Source organism: Felis catus, chromosome D3, assembly GCF_018350175.1.
Source record: "Felis catus isolate Fca126 chromosome D3, F.catus_Fca126_mat1.0, whole genome shotgun sequence".
Classification (NCBI taxonomy): Eukaryota; Metazoa; Chordata; class Mammalia; order Carnivora; family Felidae; genus Felis; species Felis catus.
In genome coordinates this window covers 21,215,959-21,237,218 of record NC_058379.1, presented here as the reverse complement: position 1 = coordinate 21,237,218, position 21,260 = coordinate 21,215,959, and the positions used below count along the sequence as shown (strand labels likewise).

General features: G+C 46.4%; 1 protein-coding gene across 15 annotated transcripts in view; it reads left to right on the top strand.

Annotated features, from left to right (window-relative positions):
* The window catches only part of DEPDC5 (DEP domain containing 5, GATOR1 subcomplex subunit), a 127,348-nt gene extending 110,383 nt beyond the window's left edge, over positions 1-16,965 (top strand). For all 15 annotated transcript variants that reach the window (XM_045041195.1, XM_019814741.3, XM_019814738.3 and 12 more), the window contains 6 exons: positions 817-1,041; positions 5,776-5,945; positions 10,294-10,465; positions 12,979-13,039; positions 15,967-16,049; positions 16,211-16,965. In XM_045041195.1, coding sequence (XP_044897130.1) covers positions 817-1,041; positions 5,776-5,945; positions 10,294-10,465; positions 12,979-13,039; positions 15,967-16,049; positions 16,211-16,503 — 1,004 coding nt within the window. In that variant the 3' untranslated portion in view covers positions 16,504-16,965. The remainder of the gene's footprint in view (positions 1-816; positions 1,042-5,775; positions 5,946-10,293; positions 10,466-12,978; positions 13,040-15,966; positions 16,050-16,210) is intronic.
* The last annotated feature ends 4,295 nt before the right edge of the window (positions 16,966-21,260 follow it).

Here is a 21,260-nt window from a genome sequence, read left to right as displayed (position 1 = left end):
GTGCCCTCTCTCTATGCTCTCTTATCCAAGAACGTGTCAGAAGTGGATCTGTGCAGGTGTTTTTCTGGTAGCCACTGATATGTCTGCTGCCACCTCTTCCCTTATGTTCCCAGTTTGGCCAATAGATACCTCTTTTACCTTCAAGTAGAAAAAAACCTGGTTACTATTACCTGCTCTGAAAGTAGAGGTCTGAAACTGAGGATAAAACATATTTTTTTTTTAATTTTTTTTCAGCGTTTATTTATTTTTGAGACAGAGAGAGACAGAGCATGAGCGGGGGAGGGGCAGAGAGAGAGGGGGACACAGAATCGGAAACAGGCTCCAGGCTCCGAGCCATCAGCCCAGAGCCTGACGCGGGGCTGGAACTCACGGACCGCGAGATCGTGACCTGGCTGAAGTCGGATGCTTAACCGACTGCGCCACCCAGGCGCCCCTGGATAAAACATATTTTTTTAACTGAAGTAAAATTCATGTAACATAAAATTAACCATTTTCAAGTGAACACTGGCATTTAGTACATTCCCAGTGTTGTGCAACCGCCACCACCTCTGTCTAGGTCCAGATCATTTCCATCACCCTGAAAGGAAACCTTGTGCATGTTAACAGTCACTGCCAAACTTCTCTTCCCCGCTGCCCCTGGCCACCACCAATCTGCCTTCAGTCTCTAAGGATTGGCCTATTCTGGACATTTCATTTAAGTGGTATCGTGTAATATGTGATCTCTTGTGTTTGGCTACTTTTACTTGGCATAGTGTTTTCAAGGTTCAGCCTTGCATCAAGAAAATAAGCACTTTCTCTCCCCTTTGCTTTTCCCAGTGGCCATGCAGCAGCCCACTACCTGGCACACGACAGCAGTGGATGATTTCGCCAGCTTCCAGCGCAAGTGGTTTGAGGTGGCCTTTGTAGCTGAAGAACTCTTGCACTCCGAGATTCCTGCTTTCCTCTTGCCCTGGCTGCCCAGCCGGCCAGCCTCCTATGCAAGCAGACACAGCTCTTTCAGCCGAAGCTTTGGGGGGCGGAGCCAGGCAGCTGCACTTTTAGGTAGATGCTCGACCCAGATGGGACCTGGGGATGCGCTGGTGGGTGGCTGAGAGAGAGTGGCAGCCAGCCAAGGGAACAATGCCATGTGGACCAGGATTAGAGCCACTGCAGCTGTCATACTGGTACTCTGTTCGTCCGCATGGTGGGCTTCTGCACTAGCTCCCACTGGCTGCATGGGTCAAGCTCATTGTCTCAACCAATAAACAGTGTTAGACAGTTCTTAAATCAGGGCACAGTGCTAACCCTGCACAAATAGAGAATAGACAATGTGGCCATTTTTCCCAAGAAGCATCCAGAATACAGGGGATATGAGCTGGTGCTCGCTTCTGGTTTAGTACCCGCCACAGGCCTTCCTAGGATCTTAGTGTCCTAGGATCTCTGAAGAAGAAGGAACCTTGAAGTTTATCCATTCTAAACACTCAGGCTGAGTGCAAATCTGCCCTCTGCCCTTCCTCCCCAAATGTACTTACCACATTGAGGAATGTAAACTAGGAGTCTTCCTGCCTTTCTTTGGTCCCTGCAGCTCCAAGATAGGGACAAAACACCCACTTATTGAATGGTGGTGGCCTCTGGTAGGAAATGGGACCCCTGTTCTGAAGGACTGGACTGATGGGTTGGCATAATGTGTGCTCTAGGCAGGGTGTCATGAGGTTTGTCTCAATAGCAGGTTAGAGAGAGAGATCCTAAAAGGCCTCTAGAAGGAAGAAAGGAAGGAAATGTAATGTAGACTAGACTGCAGTGAAATAGCACCTTCTACTTAGTTTGCCTGGCGATGCCCAGCTGCTAGAATGGAAATGTTAATAGGTATTACAGTTTCCAGATCCTCAGATTCACTTGGATCCAGACAGCTTTGGCCTCACCTTATAGCCTCACCCCAGCACTGTGAGAACTGGGGCATGGAGAAGACAAAACTGAAGAGAGTGGCTCCTCTGTCCCCCAGGTAGTCACGCCTTCCCCTCTGCCTTGTTTTGCATTTCTAATTCTCCACCTTCTTGAAATCTTTTGGAAACAAAGAGGCCACATACTCCCTACCTGCTAGTTACCAGTAGCACCCCACCCTCAAGTGTGACAGAATATCTCCTGACATTGCCCAACGTCCCTGCTTACTCCTTGGTTTGAGTTACTGCTCCTGGAAAATGCTTAGGAACTTTTCCCTTTGCGTCATCACCCTGGTTCTGGAGGCTATCTTGACAGTTTCTGTATGAACATCCTCATTTCCAGAGTCTCCTCCAGCAGGCTGGTAGAACTCTCTCTTGCCCACCATAGTCCCAGGCTCAAGATGAGATTCAAATCATTTCAGTTTAGCTTTGGTTAAAAGATACTTTTAACCAGTTTACTTCAGAAAATTGCACATTAAGAGGAGCAGCATATGGAAAAATAAGTCATCTGTCCAAAACATAGGGAGAGTAAGAGAGAAGAGAGGATTTATGTCTTTGGCAGGTAGTTTATTAAGCAGGCATTCTTCACTGGTGTCTGCACATGGGCATTAGGGGGTCCGCATTGATTCTGAAACTAGACAGTCTCACATGCATGCATATTTTCTTGAAGATATCCCTTTATTAGCTTTCCAGTGGCTCCCATGATTGTTACAGGGGAATTTCACTCATCTGCTTCTTTTCCCATCACCCCTCCAACAGGAAGTGAGTTTCTTGTCCTTTTAAACCTGACACAGCATTATTACTGCTAATTCTATCTGGTAACACCCCTCAGACCTTTGTGTTAAAATATGAGATACTTTTCCCCATCTTTTTTTTCAGGTTAGAATATAGACTTCTGCTGTGTCATTTACCTAAGTGAGAAAGATGAGTTGTTTTTGAATTGGACTGTCTTCAGTGTTGGGGTTTTTCCTCAGGAAAAAAATTAACATGATTTATAGGGGGAAAAGGGCCTATGTATCATTTATGACCTGCTCCCTTTTTTGTTTGTTTTGACATGTTCCTCTTTAAACATTTCTGATTCTTAACTGGAAAGCTGTTTTTCTCAGCAGAAAGCTGTTTTAATATGCCTGATGGTGCTGCACAGTCCTATCTGCCCTGGCCTGTGGTGACTCCCACTCCCCCACTCACGTCACCCTGTGTCACTGAGCTATGAGCCATAGGGGCATCTGAGACTCTGGAAGAAGCAACACCAAATCCCTTAAGCCCACGCAGATACCTTTTACTTCTCAGCTTTTTCTTGATAACCCCACTAGGTCTCAGGGTCAGAAGAGGCTGCTGAGCATCTTGGTCCAAACCCTGACGTGTGAATATTTTCCATCCCACTCCTAATAAGTGGGGAGCCAGCTGCTCCCTGAGAACTCTCAACAGGACACTCACTCTTGTGACTACTCTTTCTGTTATTGGGCAGCTCCGGTTGTTAACGTTGATCTCCAGTGTCCTACCTGAGACTGCACTCTCTCCTCCAGTGGCACTGATCCCCTGCCCAGGTCATTGCTAGCCCCCTCGCTGTGACCCTGGTAAAGGATGCTCAGTCTGCTCCTTCTCTGGGTTTGTACTTATTTACTGGGACTCACTATATCTCACTGTCCCAAGGTGAATAAGTCTGTTCTTATGGAAGTAAGGAGTGATTCAGAAAAGGCGCTGAAAGCTGCAACTTGGCTGGGGCTTACACCCTTGCCAACATCAGCCTGCTGGCCGCATCCATACTGTCAGATCTCACTCCTGAAGTATGAAGCCAGTGGTATCTTGAGCCTATAACTGTTTACTTGGCTGAACAGTATACTTGCTTGGGCTTCCTCACACCAGCCTGTTCTGAACTGAATATGCCAGATGGGAGAAAAGAGATGTGCGAGATCACTGCTGGTGTTTGTCGAGTGCCCTTTCTTTTGTGACCTGGGCTTTTCACACGGGGGAGGAATATACTGTCCAAGACCAGAGAACAAAGCTTTCCTCCCTTGATTGAGGCTATTAAGTGAAAGGCTACTGTGGTTGGGCTATGAATCAGGAACACAAGGCAGAGATAAAAATTAGTTTTGATGAGACTTTTAGTATTGGAGTTGCCATGTTCTTTAGCCAGAACTGTCACAGATGGCTAAGCAGTATCCATGGGAGTCATTGACAGGCCTCAGATTGAGCACTGGTGAACTTGTAGCCTAAATGGGGAGGAGGGAAGAACAGGAGAGCTGCAAGTGAGGTGGCTAAAGGAGAAAACAGGAGGTAATCTGTGACCCCTTGGCAGCCATGTTTTACTTGATCCTCACCCCTATTCTGTGAAGCAGCTGGGCGGGCACCATCTCAGTTTGCAAACGAGGAACTAAACCAGGGGAATTGAAGAATGTTCTCGGGCACACGGCTAAATGGCAGAGCTCAGATTTTCCAACTCGATGTCAAGAACATTTCCCATTTTACGTGTTCTGGTTTTGAGAGAATGATAAGCCGTATACCCATTCACCATCCTAAGCCATGGCTCCACTGCCTCCCAACAGAAGTTCATTAAAATTGCTGACTCAAGAGCTGTTTTGTCCTTGTCAGTGATAAAAGCCACTCAGGGCTTCTACCTGCCAAATGCAGAACTAAGCTGACAGCTTCAGATAAAGAGATACCATTGGATTCACGGGGGCGGGGGTGAAAGGAGCTGATAACGGTTTGTAGAAACCCTAGGTCTAGCACTGCCCAGTCAGGCAGAGCAGAGCCCTGATCTTTTCATTACTTCTGACCCTGTTTAGTGCTATTAGTCTGGTCAGGAGATTGATTGATCCATCTCTAAAACATCCCTATCTTGGGTTTGAGTATGATTTCTGAGCAGGAGTTCCAGACAGGATGAGCTAGTCTGAAACCGACCTGGGATCTGAAAGCAACACAGTCAATGGAACAGGGTGTTGAGCTTCATTATGAGGTTTCATTTCTTGAGAACATATTGTAGAACTATTGCCTTCCTGGGTTGAAACCAGAAAATCAAGACTTCCTCCTCACTGTGGTCTGTGCTGTCTGTCCCATTGTGTCCTTCTGTGGGTCACTGGAATGAGAAGATCTGGAGTTCAGCCTGAAGCTGAAGCTCTGACTCTGGTCTTGGGCAAGGCATTTCCCTTCCATGGGCTACTACTACTTCCTCATCTGTAAGTGAAGGAGTTGGATCAGACTGGGGGAGGCAAACTGTGGCATTATTAACCAGCCAAATCTGGACTACCATCTGTTTGTTTGTTGTATAATAATTTTTATTTTTAGAGCACTTTTTGGCTCACAGCAAAATTGAGTAGAAAGTACAGAGTTTTCATATAATTCCTGCCCCAACACACGCGCTATCAATGCCCTGCTCCAGAACAGGGCATTTGTTAAAATTGAACCTACGTTAACATGCCACCACCCAAGGTTTCCATTAGAGTTCACTCTTGGTGTGTACATCTCGGGTTTAGACAGATGTGTAATGACAGGTATCCACCATTGTAGTATCATACAGAATAGTTTCACTGCCCTAAAAAAAAAAATCCTTCTGTTTTTTGTAAATAAAGTTTTACTGGAACACAGCCCAACCTATTCATTTACATAACATCTCTGGCTGCTGTGCACTATGATGACAGAGTTGAGTAGCTGAAACAGGGACCACATAGCCTGTGAAACCTAAAATATTATCTGTCCCTTTATGGAAAAAGCTGGCTGACCCCCAGACTAGATGATTTTCAGGAAGCTTCTAGAATCTGTGATTTTCTGTTAGGTAATTCTGCATTTTGTTCTTCCTCTTCATCCTGCTCCTTCTTTTCCCTCTCTCTCTTGGGACCCCTCCAATGCTCTGACATAGCTGCCACTGTCCCGGAGCAGAGGACTGTGACCCTGGACGTGGATGTGAACAACCGCACAGACCGGCTAGAGTGGTGCAGCTGTTACTATCATGGCAACTTCTCCCTGAATGCGGCCTTCGAGATCAAGCTCCACTGGATGGCAGTGACCGCCGCCGTCCTCTTCGAGATGGTGAGAACCTCATCATGCTGTGGTCAGGGCCTTGGCTCACCTTGCAGAGGGGGACAGTGGATGCTTGGTAGAGATTCATGTCACTTTTTGTTTTCTTTACTTCAGGCTCCAGTTACCTTTCACCTACACTGCTGGAATAGCCTCATACAAAAAATTTAAACACAGTAAAAACTTCAAACAGCTTAAAGGGAATAGGTTGGGATTTCTCAGCCTTGGCACTCTTTTTTTTTACTTTATTTGTTTATTAAAAAAAATTTTTTTTTAATTTTTATTTACTTTTGAGAGAGAGAGAGAAATAGAGTGTGAGCGGGAGAGGGGGAGAGACACAGATTCCAAAGCAGGCTCCAGGCTCTGAGCTATTAGCCCAGAACCTGATGTGGGGCTTGACCTCACGAACCATGAGATCATGACCTGAGCTGAAGTCGGCAGCTCAACTGACTGAGCCACCCAGGTGCCCCTCAGCCTTGGCACTCTTGATATCTAGGGCCAGATAATTTTCTCTTGTGGGGGGGCTGTACTGTGCATTGTAGGATTTTGGGCAGCATCTGTGGCCTCTACCCTAAATGCCAGTAACACACCCTCTTTGTGACAAACAGAACATCTGCAGGTATTGCTACATGTCCCCAGGGAAGAGGAGTATTGCCCCCAGTTGAGAATCACTGGTCTAGAGTGAAAAGTCCCTCTCCCAGCCTTGTCCTATCCTGTTCCCTGGGACTCCCATCTAAAAGCAACCACCTGGGGCACCTGGCTGGCTCAGTCAGTAGAGCATGCAACTCTTGATCTTGAGGTCGTGGGTTCAAGCCCCACACTGGGTTTAAAGATTAAATAAAATATTAAAAAAAAAAATAATAGAAGCAATACCCTACCACTTTATTGAGTGTACTTCTAGAGAGATTATATGCATATACAAAGCTTTGTTGCCCTTTTTTTTTTTTTTTTTTTTTTTTTTTTTTAACATATGGTAGCTTGGACTACATACTTAGTTGACACTTGAACAATGGAGGGTCTGGGGATGCCGACCTTCCATGCAGTAAAAAATTCAAGTCTAGCTTTTGACTTCCCCAAAACTTAACTACTAATACCCTATTGTTAAACTGAAGCCTTAATGATAACTTAAACAGTCAAGTCACACATATTTTGTATGCTATATATATGTATTACATACTGTGTTCTTACAATAAAGTAAGATTTCCTTTTTTTAAGGAAGTCACAAGGAAGAGATAATACCTTTATAGTACTCTTCCATATTTATTAAAAAACAAAAACAAAAACAAAAACTCATATATAAGTGGACCCAAGCATTTCAAACTAGTGTTGTCCAAGGTTCAAGTGCAACTAGTGTTGCATTTTGTTTTGTCCTATTATATATCCTCAGTATCAGCAAAAATAAGTCTGCCTGATCGTTGTGTTTTTGTTTTTGTTTTTGTTTTGCCTCATTGTTTGTATCATCATTTACTTAACCAGTCCCTATCAATGAACATGACTGCTTTTAACCCTACCTCTCAACAGGGGTTGGGGGAATGTGCAGTTTTGCCCCTGTGGGAGCATTTGGTAATATCTGGAAACAGTTTTACTTGGCAGAAATGGTAGAAGAGTGCACCCACTGGCATCTAGTGGGTACAGGCCAAGGATGTTGTGCATCATCCTACAATGCATCTCACAGGACAGTCTCTAGGGCAAAGAATTAACCAGCCCAGATGTCATGAGTGCCAGAGCTCAGAAGCCCTCTTTTAATTGGCCTTCTGCCTGTCTTTCCTCCTCCAGTCTTCCCTGGCCTGTCTAATCAGGTCACTCATTGCCCACACTCAGGCCACTCCCCACCCTCAGTCCCAGCACCCGTGGAACAGATACTCCGTAGCCAAGCTGTCAGTATCTTCCAGGTGCTCTCTTTAACCATCTTTGCAGTCTGCCACTCATTTTATACACTCCCCTTCAATCCAAAGGAATGTTTTTCTCAAGCTTTAACAGGGTCCCGCTCTCCTCCCACACTGGCTCAAACATCTCATCACGGAGCTGAGAGCAGCCAGAAAGTTCAGAAAGACTTTATGGAAAGCTAGGAGATGACCAAAGAGAGTGAGCACAACATCAGCTGCCAGCATATAGTTTTTCTGTCCAGGGCTCAGAGGCCTAGTTTTGTCCCACAAGACATGATATCCTGGGGAAGAGATTTGTCTGGGTCTCTGTCTGTCCAGCCCCAGTCTGCCTGCACATGGCCTTAGTGCCCCTGAGGACCCCTCCCCTGGAACACTGGAACATACTTAAGGTCCAAATCAAAAAAGACACCAAGCCACCTGTCTGGTTCAGCTTATAGAAGTCACTGGCACTTCCCCAGCCAGTCAACACTGAGATGACCACTCCCTCCAGGCAGAACTAACCCTCTGACCCAATAGGCTAAGCATTCTCCTTGGAAGCCCCACTAATAGTCCTGTCTCAGAACATGACCATAACATTCATGGACATGCACATATAGTCACAGTTTGGCAGAAAGAAGAGTATCTCCTCAGGGGAATATGGCAACAGTCTTTTCAAAATACACTTTTCCCACCAATTCATGTAAAACCCACGGAAAGCTGCTAATCCCTTTATCATTACAGTTTTGAACCTTGAACAACACAGGTTTGAACTGCATGGATCCACTTATATGTGGATTTTTTTTTTTTAGAAGTACAGGACAGGACTATAAATGTATTTTCTCTTATGATTTTCTTAATAATGTTTTCTTTTTTCTAACTTTATTGTAAGCATAAGTTTTTCGGGAGCCAAAAGTTATATTCAGATTTTTTACTGCATGGGGTGGTGGCATCCCTAACCCCATGTTGTTCAAGAGTCAACTATATTTTGTTAGGTTGTTAGGTTTTTAGAAATCTCTAGTGTAGATTAATTATTATTAAAAAAAATTTTTTTTAATGTTTTTTAATTTATTTTTGACACAGAGAACATGAGTAGGGGAGGGGCAGAGAGAGAGGCAGACACAGAATCTGAAGCAGGCTCCAAGCTCTGAGCTGTCAGCACAGAACCGGACACGGGGCTCGAACCCATGAACTGTGAAATCATGACCTGAGCTGAAGTCGGATGCTTAACTGACTTAGCCACCCAGGCGCACTGTAGATTAATTATTATTTTAAGGTAGTGTCCAAATTTGTTATAAATCACATTTTATTAGGGTAAATATTATGCACATATTTATATTATATAATATTTATAATATTATAATGCATATTTATAAAATATGACATTTAAAAATATTACATAAAATAAAAAGAGCCTTAGTGTTAAGTGTCTGACTTTAGTTCAGGTCATGATCTCACGGTTTGTGAGTTTGAGCCCCACATCAGGCTCTCTATTGTCAGCACAGAGCTCACTTTGGATCCTCTGTCTCCCTCTCTCTCTCTGCCCCCTCTCCACTTGTGTTCTCTCTCAAAATAAACTTTAAAAAAATTTTTTTTTAATAAAATCTTAAAAAAAGTTATTTTGGTTGAACAGTGATCTTGGTTTTTGTTGTTGATATATTGTTGTTGTTACAGGTGTTTCTGGGAAAACAGCTAAGAGTGGTCCCCTTCAATTTTTGACATACTCATATTTGTTTAAATCAAGTTATGGCTCAAACTAGATTTTTTTGAAATAACATTTAACACAAATCTCTTCTGTATGCCAGAGCCATGTGCACCAACTTTTTTTTTTTAAATATACACAGTTTTATGATTAAAAAAATATCTTAAAGTGTAGAAAATTGCCACTTTTCTCTGAGAAAATGTTATTGATGGGGAGGTTTGTCTTGCTGCCGCAGTTAACTTTTGTTCTCAATCTTTGGACAGACAGCTTTTGGGAGTTTGTGGGAGAGTGGCTCTCATTCCGCCAGGTCAGGGCTTATCGCTTTTGGCCAGAGGCCACCACAGTCATCTCGCACCCTGCGTCATGTCCCTTTCAGCCAGCTTGAGTGGATTGTTTTCCTATTTGATACTTTGGACTTAGTAAATTTTTGATAAAGGACATAATTAGAAGGACTTAACTTATATCCTGTGACCTTCCTACAACATCCTGTAGAATGAGAAGGCGATTTAGGAGGCAAGAAATAGCTCTCTCCAGTCTCTTCCTTCCAGAAGAAACACTGAAGTTGCATAAAGCTGTGAGGACGAGCTGTGTGCTTAACTCACAGTTTTTCAGGTATTTGTCAGGAGGCTAAACTGTGCATTTTCCTGACCAGGATTGGTTTGGATCCAGTGAACATTAATAAATCAACATGCCAATCAATATGTATGCCGCCACTGTGGCGGCTTCGCTCCTTGGGAAGTATTTTCTCTTGTCTGAATTAACTTGGAGATGACACTGTTTCTGTGCTTCCCACCAGGTCCAAGGCTGGCATCGAAAAGCTACTTCCTGCGGCTTTCTGTTGGTCCCCGTTTTGGAGGGTCCCTTTGCGCTGCCCAGTTACCTGTATGGTGATCCACTTCGAGCTCAGCTCTTCATCCCACTCAACATCAGCTGCCTGCTCAAGGAGGGCAGCGAGCATCTGTTCGATAGTAAGAGATACTCCCCTCTGGAGGTTCTATCTCCATGAGTAAGGCCACCTCTCTAGGTATCTAATTGACACAGCCTAGTGCACAGAGGGAGCCTTTGGACAAGGGATCAAAATGATCTAGGTTTAATGCTGGTTTTTCACTTAGTGGCTGGGTAACCCTGGGTAAGTCACTTAATGTCTCTGAGCTTCAAATTCCTTATCCCTCAAATGAGAGCACATAAAGTTTAAAGCTGCCTTGCCAACTCAGGAAGACCCTTGTGAGACCTGGAGCAGATGGTGAGTGGGAGAAGGTATGATACACTGTAAATCACGAGTGGCACTGGTATTCTCCCCACACTCTCCTTTCTGTGCTCCAGCCTTACTGGCTTGGGCTGTGGGAATTTGAACCTTAAGGGAGGCATTGAAAGCAGAACAAGATACAGTGTCCTATTTTGCAAAGCTGTACTGTGTCAGCACCTGGAACACTACATGTGGCTCGAGTCCTGCGTTGCAAGGAAGACAGAGCAGGAGGGGGCTCATAGGAGGACAGCAGGGCTCTGAGCCCTTCCCCTGAGAGGGCTGTCAATCTAAACGTGGGGAGGCAGTGGGCTGAGCCACCCTGCTGCTCCACCTGAGCCCAGCCGATCTCTGAGGGCAGGTGTAGGACAGACAGAAGGAACAAGACTTACTTCACACAGCACAGAACTTTTTATCACCAATTAGTTGCCCATTGTGATGAACATATAAAGAGCTCCTCCAGAGCTCTTGGTGAACTCACAGATGACCTTTTTTAAAATGAAAAGTTAAAAAAAAAAAAAACAGTAGCCCTTTGGTTTCTCAGATGTAGAAATTGTAAGTGTGAATGGAAAAACTTTTGGTGTAAGGGAAGTGGTTTCTTCTTTTGTCCATGTAAGTCTGCATCATGGTTGGTGGAAGAGAACAGCCCAGGGGTGAGAGGTCCCTCCAGGTCAGGGAGAGCACACTAAGTGTCCCCGCACCTTTCCTGTGACGGGCTGCCCCGGTGGTACAAACAGCTTGTGTTCCAAAGGCCTGTCTGTATATTCTTTGTTTACATCTCAGAAGACATTTTTATGTAGACACAGTGTTTCCAGTGATGGCTGGGGTTCCAGGTGGGCCCCACAGAGCCACTAGAGGGCATAGATCTGTGATCCTTAGAGTCGACAGAGTGCCCTTCACACACACATACACACACGCGAGCGCACACACACACACACACACGCACATTCTCTAACCTCACAGCAGCTAAGGCTATGAGAGGACCATGACAGTCCTGAAATGCCACATGATTATATTCGTATCTGATGATTTCAAGCCAGGCAACTGCCTCATGCTACTGTTTTTAATATGCTCAGGAGACACTTCCCCCACACCAGCCAGAGATTCTTCTGGGGTTTTCCACCTTCACTGTAACAGCACAGGATTGCTGGCAAGGCTGGCATTGGAGGACATTTTTTGTGTGAGCTGATGGTTTTCCCTGCCAGTTGTAACCCAGGCTTTAAGACCAGCATCCTCTGTTGGTTGCCATGGTTACAGGCACGGTTACTGAAGAAAGGAGGCCTAGTTTAAAGGAATAAGGGCTTAAATCTAAAAGTCGATTTTCTTGCTTCTGTGCTACTCTCTTCCTATTATCTCCCCTTCCAATAACAGTGGATACAAAATCTTAAACATCTGACGAGGAAGCTGCTGTACGTGTTTTTCCTATTAAAGCCAAAGCCTTTTTTCTTTCTTTTTTGCTCTTTAGTTGCCTAGAACCTTCAAATGTATCCTAGATAGAAAATTCCAAAACGTACAGAGCCCCTGTTTTCATGTCTCGTGAAGTTGCACCTCCAGCCGTCAGCATCTTGGTCCCAAGAGCAGTGCTGGCCCATTGCCTGTTGCTGTGTGACACCTGGCCTCAGCCTCCACCTCCTCATCAGCTCTCAGTCTTCACACCAGCTGTGCAGAAGAAGCAAGGCTGGAGCAATGATGCAGGCAATGGAGAAAGACACTTCTGTGCCCTCCTGCCCTCCCCAGCCTATCACTTTTCCAAAAATAATTTTCGTATTTATTTGCTTCGATTTCCCCATTCCTAAAATGGAGCTTATAATATTGTCTTTCCTTGTAGGGAAATGGAACATTGGTAATAAAAAAATTTTTTTTTCTCCTTAGAAGCAGATAACACGCATGTAAAGCTTATCTTTTGTTTGTACTTTAACATCATGTTCCTTTCCACTTTTGGTATAGGGAGTCATTAGAACGAGGCTTACATCAAGTTCCGGTAGCTCACACTCGTTGCTGAGTGTGAGCAACGAGTGCCTTTCAGAACCTGATAGAGCTTTGGGGAAGGGATGGTGAGAAAACACAATTGGTCCTTGGGACAGAGGCTGGTCTTTCAAAAGCAGGTAGTGTGGAAAAGCGTGCTTAAGCTGACGGGGGAGAAATGGCCAAGAGAAGTGAAGGGTACAGAAGGCCAAAGCCAGGAAGAATTACAAACCTTGGAATCACACCCCTGCTTTTATTCTTTTCTCCTTTTAGGCTTTGAACCGGAAACATACTGGGATCGAATGCACCTTTTCCAGGAAGCCATTGCACACAGGTTGGTCCCTGAGCAAGAAGGTATAGTGGGAGGGCATCAGTGACTATCCAGCAATTACCAAACCCAAACCCAGTTTGTTTCATTTCTGGGGAAATGGATCTGGCCCACCAATGACAGCCTTGCTGCTGACCTCCAACAGGACCCTTTGCCTTGGTTTCAAAGATAAGCATTACCTGTCAGTTCCTGTAGCTATTGTTTTTCGGACCTCATTACTTTCTTCCAGTTGAAGGGAGAGCATAGAGCTCCCTCCTTAGCCTCCAACAAGACCCTGGTCCAAGCTGTCCAGGAGATTACATAGATGAAAAACTGTAAAACGTGTCTCAAGCCTCTAGACACATGTTGAAAAGATAATGAAGGGTTAAAAAGCAATAGATAAGTTCATAGGTTTTTACTGGCGCCTAATATGTGTGCCAGGAAAGGGCTTTCCTGGGCTTAGCTGTCTACCCCTCAAACCAGTCCAGCTTTGTCTCCAGAATGCACTAGGCAATGTCCACTTCATGTTAATCATGGCAGAAGTAAGTCCTCTGTTCCTGCTTCCATAATCCTCTCTCTGCACCTTCTTCAGTGTCCTGTCATCTTATTCAAACATCTTAAGCTGTTACCACCCCACCACGAACCTCCCTCCTGCCCCCTGCCCACCATAGACTGGCTGCTTCTTTCAGCAGGAGTGGGTGCTGATTGGGGGCAAAAGGTGGGGAGTACAGTGGGTCGGTGGCAAAGGGCCTCGATGCAGGAAGCAGACAAGCCTGGTTCACCTCCGCCTCCACCAGCATCTGGCTGAGGAACCGTGAACAAGTTTTGGAACTGCTTCACCTTCATTTTCTCACCCTTCACTGGGTTGTCGGGAGGGTTCTCTGGAGTTCCCAGCACCTAAGAAGCCCTTGGTAGGCAGTAGGTATTATTAGGAAGACCCCAGCCAACTGACAAGTTTATAAGCAGGTCTGATGCTTCCCATGGATATCATTGGGTGGTCATTGGATTTTGCTGACTAGATGTCACTTGGGACATGGCCTTTATTTGTCAGATGTGCTTTTTTCTTCACAGCATTCCCCTCCTGATCCAAACTCATCTAGATCCTAGTCATATCTAAACTTTGCCCTGTCCTCTTCAGAGTGCTTTTTCAGCCTTCAGACTCTTCACGTCTTCTATTCTGTGTATCACTGCATGGACTCTACTGTGTGTCCCTATACCTAAACATTCTCCCCCTTCCCCACCTCACTCTGCTCCCCCTTCTCCACCCAGACCCACCTTACCCACTAAACCTTCTCCCCTAAGCCCTCACCCCCGTTCTACACCTGTCAGTCTTGTCCCACCACAGATTCCCAGGTCTCTCCTCTCTAAATCCCTCCTTTTTTTCCAATACACTCTATCCATCTATTACACTAGTTTAGGGGTCCCTGGGGGACAAGGGTATGCATTTTTCTCATTTTTGTTTCCATTTAAGCACCAAGGCAATGTGCCTTGCCCAGAATAGCTTTTGCACAGAATGGAACTCTAGGTTAGAATGTGGCTCCAAAAGGAAACATTAGCCCATCCATAAGATTCATCTCGGATGGAGTTAGAGATGGGTCCAGAGAAGCTGATCCATCCATCCTACCCCTGCTGTGGCTCCCCAGCTCCTCCTTTATTTTTGTCTGGGTGGGACTGAGCACCACCCCCCCCCCCCCCCCCGCCCTGCCCTCACCATAGTCCTGGCTCATGTGCTCCCCAAGTGGACAGTGAGGGGGCCAAGCACCATGTGCTTAAATTGCCTTTTTAAACTTAAAGATCTTCCTCGTGATCTAAAGAAGAAATGAGGCAAGAGTCTGGTCAGGCTGATCTATGCTGAGTAAATAAATAGCCTTAATTGGAAAATGGAGAAGAAGAAAGGCAAAATCCAGAGCCATTCCTACACATGATAGGGTCAGCCTATACATGACAGAGCTTTGAGTGCACATTAGCTTATCCATTTAACTTGCATATTTGATTTCATGTGTTCTTTGATAAATAATTAGTGAATGTCAGTGTAAAGCTCACAGCTTATATAGAGGATGCAGTGAAAAGGAGACAGGTGTTTTACCTCCTTTAGTTCTACCTACATTGCTGCCTTCATTACATAAACCTCTCAGACTCAGGGCAAGAGCCACATCTGTTAATGTGTCCTTTACAGCACTTAGCAGGTAGAGCTGTAATAAATGTGTGTGACGGAAATAGAAAAACCCGGAATAGAACAAGCCATAGATGAGAAGCAGAATCTAATAAGTCATAGATGAAAAGTGGCCCCTCTTGCCCATTTCTAGAACACAGCAAAGCAGAGAGCCCTAGAATCGTGTGCCTCATTTTTAAGAAGAGGATTTCAGTTAAGATAATTTATTCTATTTCAATTCAGAGCCTTGTTCGAGGGCCTACTATGTGTTTGTCTGGGAGAACTAAGGGAAAGAGGTGTGGCTAGGTGAATTAAGATAAGGACCTTCCCCTCTCAAGCATGTGGATGGGCACCTTGCCCCACATAGGGTGTGATGTGGATTCCAGTGAGAGGCAGAGAAGAGGTACGGGATGGGAGAAAAGAAGCAGCCATCTTTTTTTTTTTTTTTTAATGTTTATTTTTGAGAGAGAGAGAGAGAGAGAGAGAGAGAGAGAGAGAGAGACAGAGCATGAGTGGGGGAGAGGCAGAGAGAGAGGGAGACACAGAATCTGATGCAGGCTCCAGCCTCTGAGCCGCCAGCACAGAGCCCAACACGGGCCTCAAACCTGCAAACTGCGAGATCATGACCTGAGCCAAAGTCGGACACTTTGAGCCACGCAGGCGCCCCTTGAATGTTCCATCTTGAAAGAGATCTTTCCAGGCCCCTCTAGCTCAGGCTGTCAGTCCTCTTAGTCACATTTGTTCCCCTTGTCCCTTTAGCTGAGGAGGCCCTAATCTGTGTGTCTTCCCGTCCTTCCCTTAGGTTTGGGTTTGTACAAGATAAATATTCTGCTTCTGCTTTTAACTTCCCTGCCGAGAACAAGCCTCAGTACATCCATGTTACAGGTGAGACCCTGCAGGCAAAATGTGGGGCAGGTGGGTCCCTGTGGCAGGAGCCTATGCTCGGGGGCGGCTTCTCTTGATTGAGCCTGTGGTTGCAGAGCCACCACATCTGCCCTGGGAACCCTCCCGGTGGTGGTGGTGACACAGGGCATCTTGCTTCTCAGGAACAGTGTTCCTGCAGCTGCCCTACTCCAGGCGAAAGTTCTCGGGGCAGCAGCGACGTCGGCGAAACTCCACCAGCTCCACTAACCAGAACATGTTCTGTGAGGAGCGGGTTGGCTACAACTGGGCCTACAACACCATGCTGACCAAGACGTGGCGATCTAGTGCCACAGGGGATGAGAAGTTTGCTGATCGGCTGCTCAGGGATTTCACGGACTTCTGCATCAACCGCGACAACCGGCTGGTCACGTTCTGGACGAGCTGCCTGGAGAAGATGCATGCTAGCGCCCCGTGAGGCCAGGGTGCACCAGGGCCCACAGCGTGGGGAGGATTCCGCTCCTGCTGTCCACGTCCAATAGGGGCAGTCAGGCTCTGGGTGGCGGGCAGCAGGGCCACCGTCGGTGAGTGGGAGCCATTGCTGCTGCTTCCTCCTCCCCCACAAAATGTTCTTCCACTGGAGGAGAAAGACTCAGGAAGAAACTAGTGCTGAGAGCAGGTGGGAGGTCCAGATGGTCCGTGGGAGGGCCTCAGTACTGGGGAAGGGGGCGGGCAGCCCCCGTGAATGTCTTTGGAGAGGGGGTGGCTCCTGTGAGCATCCTTTCCCTCCACTAGCCGTGGGCTTTTCGGAGCAGTCTGCCACTTCCCGCCCAGAAGTGTGCACAGGATGTAAGATAATTTTGTGAAATAGTGTACCATAGGCTCACACCAACTGTACATACCTGTATATATCAGAAGCAGGAATAAAGTGCCATGTGCGACATCTCTGGCCCAGCCTGGTTCCTGGCAGCAGTGACCCCATCCTTGGCTGGGCAGTCGGGCCCCGTCGCCAGGGACGTAGTGGCAAATGAGGCAGCCACAGAAGGTGAGGAGGACTCTAGAATTCACTGTCTTGGAGAGTCTGGTGGTGGATTTACTGAAAGATGTCTTTTTACAGGCCTTTGGGCAGGAGTAAAATAGTTTCTTTCAGACTTAATGAGCAAATAATACCATACACAATTGCAGGCTTGTGCTGTTGGAGTGAATGTTGCTAAGTGGGTGAGCCCAGGTGTGGCACATGGATGTCATGGCATTCCAAAAAAAAAACAAAGGAAAGTCTCTATTGACTCCAAGGTTTAGAACCCACTTCTTATAGGGATAAGATCTAGCATGGTGCCTCAACTGAAGCACCTTGCCCTGATAGTAGGGGTGAGGGGCTGCAGGCCTGGGGGTACCTGACAGGGGGTGCCTCCCCCTCCGTCTCTCCACACAAACCCTGTGGATTTACCTCCTCAGTAGCTTGCAAATCTGCTCACTTCTTCCCAAGTCCTCTGCTACCACTCCCGGCCCAGCCCTTCTTCATCTTCCTTTTCCTCTCATGTGGCTAGGAGAGCCCCCTAACCCACCTCTGCTTTCCCTCCAGGCCATCCTCCACTTAGCAGTTAGAGTCTTATTTAAAACACCACTCTGGGGATGCCTGGGTGGCTTAGTCGGTTAAGTGTTCCACTCTTGATCTCGACTCAGGTCGTGATCTCATGGTTCGTGGGATAGAGCCCTGTGTCAGCTTGCAGCACAGAGCCTACTTGGGATCTCTTTCTCTCTCCCACTCTCTCTGCCCCTCTCCTGCTCGCATGGGCATGCGAGCACACACACACACACACTCTCTCTCTCTCTCTCTCTCTCTCTCTCTCTCTCTCTCTCTCTCTGTCTCAAACTAGAAAGAAAGAAAGAGAAAAGGAAGGAAGGAAGAAAAAGAAAAGAAAAGAAAAGAAAAAAAAAGAAACTACTCTGATCATGCCCACCACTTACCTGGTCCCAGGCTATTCTCCAACCACCCGGAGCATCATAAACTCTTTAGCAGCTCAGATCCTTTGCACATGCTGTTCCATCTGCTTAGAACACTCCTCCTCTCCAGGCTCACTCTGCCCTGCTAACTCCTGGTCATTGTTCATCTGCTCTTTGCTCAAATGCTTCTCCAGGGAAGCACAGTTGGCTACCTGTCAGGTCTTCCCTCAGCACCTTGTACTTCTCTGGCAACGCTTGGTACATTTACAATCTAGCATGACAGAAGCTTGCCTGTTTTGTTTACCTCTTTGTTCCTAAATGTGCAGCATAATAATAGACGCTGGAGAAATGGTATCAGCTGAATATGTGGAGTGAATGAATGAACTCTGGACTCGAGAGCCTGGCACTGGGCGTTGCATCTGAATCTCTCTGCACTGGGTTCTTAAATTACTTAATGGAGCCATTTCCTCAACTGTAAATTGGAACTATTAATAGTACATGTAGAGATTTTGAGAGAATAGATCTGTTAATACATGTGAAAACACAGAGGTTGATTCCTGGTGAGGAACAGGTCCTTGATAAAAATCCATTCTCTTTCCCTTTCTCACCTTTCCTTCCCTCTGACAAACCTTTACTGTGTTTCAAGCGTCAGTGTCCTTCATTTATGGGAGGCTGTCTGCTAGGATGGTGGGAGGACCAGAAGATAGATGTATATGAAAGCACTTATTACCTAGCAGGCTGTAAACAAATGTCAGCTGTTCTGACATTCCCAGATGCAAAATCCTCTGCCATGTTTCTGAACCAGCTTCCTGCATGATGTTGCTGGACACGGCAGCCACTGGTCTGTTCAGATTGGATCATGTGGCATAGTCATGTGTGGTCCTCAGTATCCTACTTTCCTCCTCTCTTCCAAAGATGACCTGAGAGAGGTGCCTGAGTGGCTCAGTTGGTTAAGCATTGACTCTTGACTGAAGCTCAGGTCATGATCTCATGGTTCGTGAGTTCAAGCCCTGTGTCAGGCTCTGTGCTTACAGTATGGAGCCTGCTTGGGATTCTCTCTCTCTCAATAAATAAATAAAAAAACCAAAAAACCCACAAAGATGACCTGGGAAAAGAAGGCCCAGAGAGTGATTTGGTGGAAGAAGAGGCAGCTAGAAGAAGCTAGAATGCTAGCCACTCACCCTTCAGAACTGAGCCTGAAATATTCATGCCCTTGAACCCCAGTTCCCCCAAATTCTTCCTTTCTCTGACCAGCACTTCCTTCCACCCACTCATCCAAGCCAGAATCTGGGAGTAGAACTCAGTCCCCCTCCAGCTCCATCCTAGTCCTCCCCATCTGCCCCTCAGGCCTGTCCATCTCCCTCCATGCCTGCTGCCCAGGTGCAGAGAAAGCCTGGCCTGAGGAAGTGTGTGGTTTGGTTAGACATGAGGGATGTGTGCATGCATATTGGAAGCCTCACACCAGGTGTATAAATGTGAATAACCATTCCTCAGTGGAGAGAGAAGGGCAGGAAACTTGGGGCTAAGAGGACCCAGGTTTAAATTCCAGTCCTGCCATTTCTTCACTGTGAGAGCTAGGAATGTTCTGTCTCCCAAGTGTGGTTCCTCACCTGTTAAATACAGATGACATAGCCTCACCTTTCTTCCCAACCCCATACACACACACACACACACACACACACACACACACACACACACACACTTCTCTTGAGTGTTGCTCTTCTTCTGTGCTTGTAACAATGCAATTATTTGCTGACCCCTTTTAGCATCCTAGGTTGAGAATTTCTTTGGCACACTCTCCAGTCAATGAGAATTGAGTGAATGAGCTGGTGAGACCAAGGGAACAGATGCACATGGCAGAGCCCCTCACAGGGCCCGGCCCAAAGGAGGAACACATGGACTGTAAGGAAGATCTTCATGGGATCGTCAATCTCGTTCCCTAAATTAAGTCATGGAGGGCACTTATTCATGTTGAGAAATAGGCCATCAAAACCCAGACATGTGCATGACATACTTCGGTCACCCCAGTGTAGGAGAGGATGAGGGTGGTTCCGTAAGACAAGATCCTTAGATCAGAGGGGTTCTTGGTGATCTAGTCCAACCCTTTCATACTCTCATAGTTAAGGAAACATGGAGTGACCTGCTCCAGGATCTAACTGGGATGGGGACCAGGTCCTCTGGTTCCCAGGCCCAGTGTTTTTCCAGGCATTTGGTTACAGTCAGTAGTGTGGCAGTTAAGGGGGCAGACACAGGAAGCCAGTGTCTGGATTCAGATTCAGGCACAGCCACTTGCTGGCATGTGCATCTGAGTAAGTTACTGTACCTCTCAGAACCTCAGTTTCCTCATCTGTAAAATGAGACACTAGTACCACCTCACAGGGTCTTGAAACCACAGGAGAAAATGTGGGTAAAGAGTGTGGACAGTGCCTGGAACATTGTGCCCCTCCTTAAACATCAGCTGTTATGATGATTACCCCAGACTCTGTGAACCCCAGGAGAAGGGAATAATCAGAGGGCTGGAGTGGACAGGCTAGTCTTTAAAGAGGAAGTAGGCTTGGGCCTTGTGGGATGTATAGGAGTCAGAGTGTTCAAGAGGCTGAGCCCAGTGTCCTACTTGGGCCAGAGGGCTTGTACACCACTAGCTGCTGTGGTCATGCTGCCTTATCTAGGTCCCAAAGAACCTCTGCTGGGAAGTTTTTGCTATTGGCAGAGGTGCCACATTGCCAAGAGCAGGAAGAGGGCCTTCTGACCATGCTGTCCTGACTCCTCATCATGAACAGGGTTGTTGCCTGAAGCTGAGCAACTCTGGAGACATTTCTCGGTTTTGTGGTTGTGCTGGGGTGTGCCCAGGCCCTAGTATACTTGGGGCAGCACCAGTTGGCCTCCTGAATGAGAAACAAATTTGGGGTGGAGAACCACACAGAGTGTGAGATGCAGAAAAACCCAGAGGGAAAAGAAATGAGATAGAGTAACGCCCTTACCCTCTACCAAAGGAATGGAAATTAGCCAAGGAGGCTTCAAAGCAGAAGTAGTAGCTGTCTTAGGCCCCCACCTGTGGTTCTCCAATGCTCCTATGCAAAAGAGCTCACATAATTTGCAGATTCCAGAGCTTCTCCCAGAGATTCTGATTCATGAGGTCTGGGACTCTGCACTATAAATAGACACTCTGCTATCCATGGTCCATTTGAGAAACCCTGTTCCAGATTTCTTCTCTGGGCTTCTTACTGAGTACTTTATATCCAGTGTAACCACCCTGGAAATATGATTCTCACCAAAAAGCAACACAGTAGA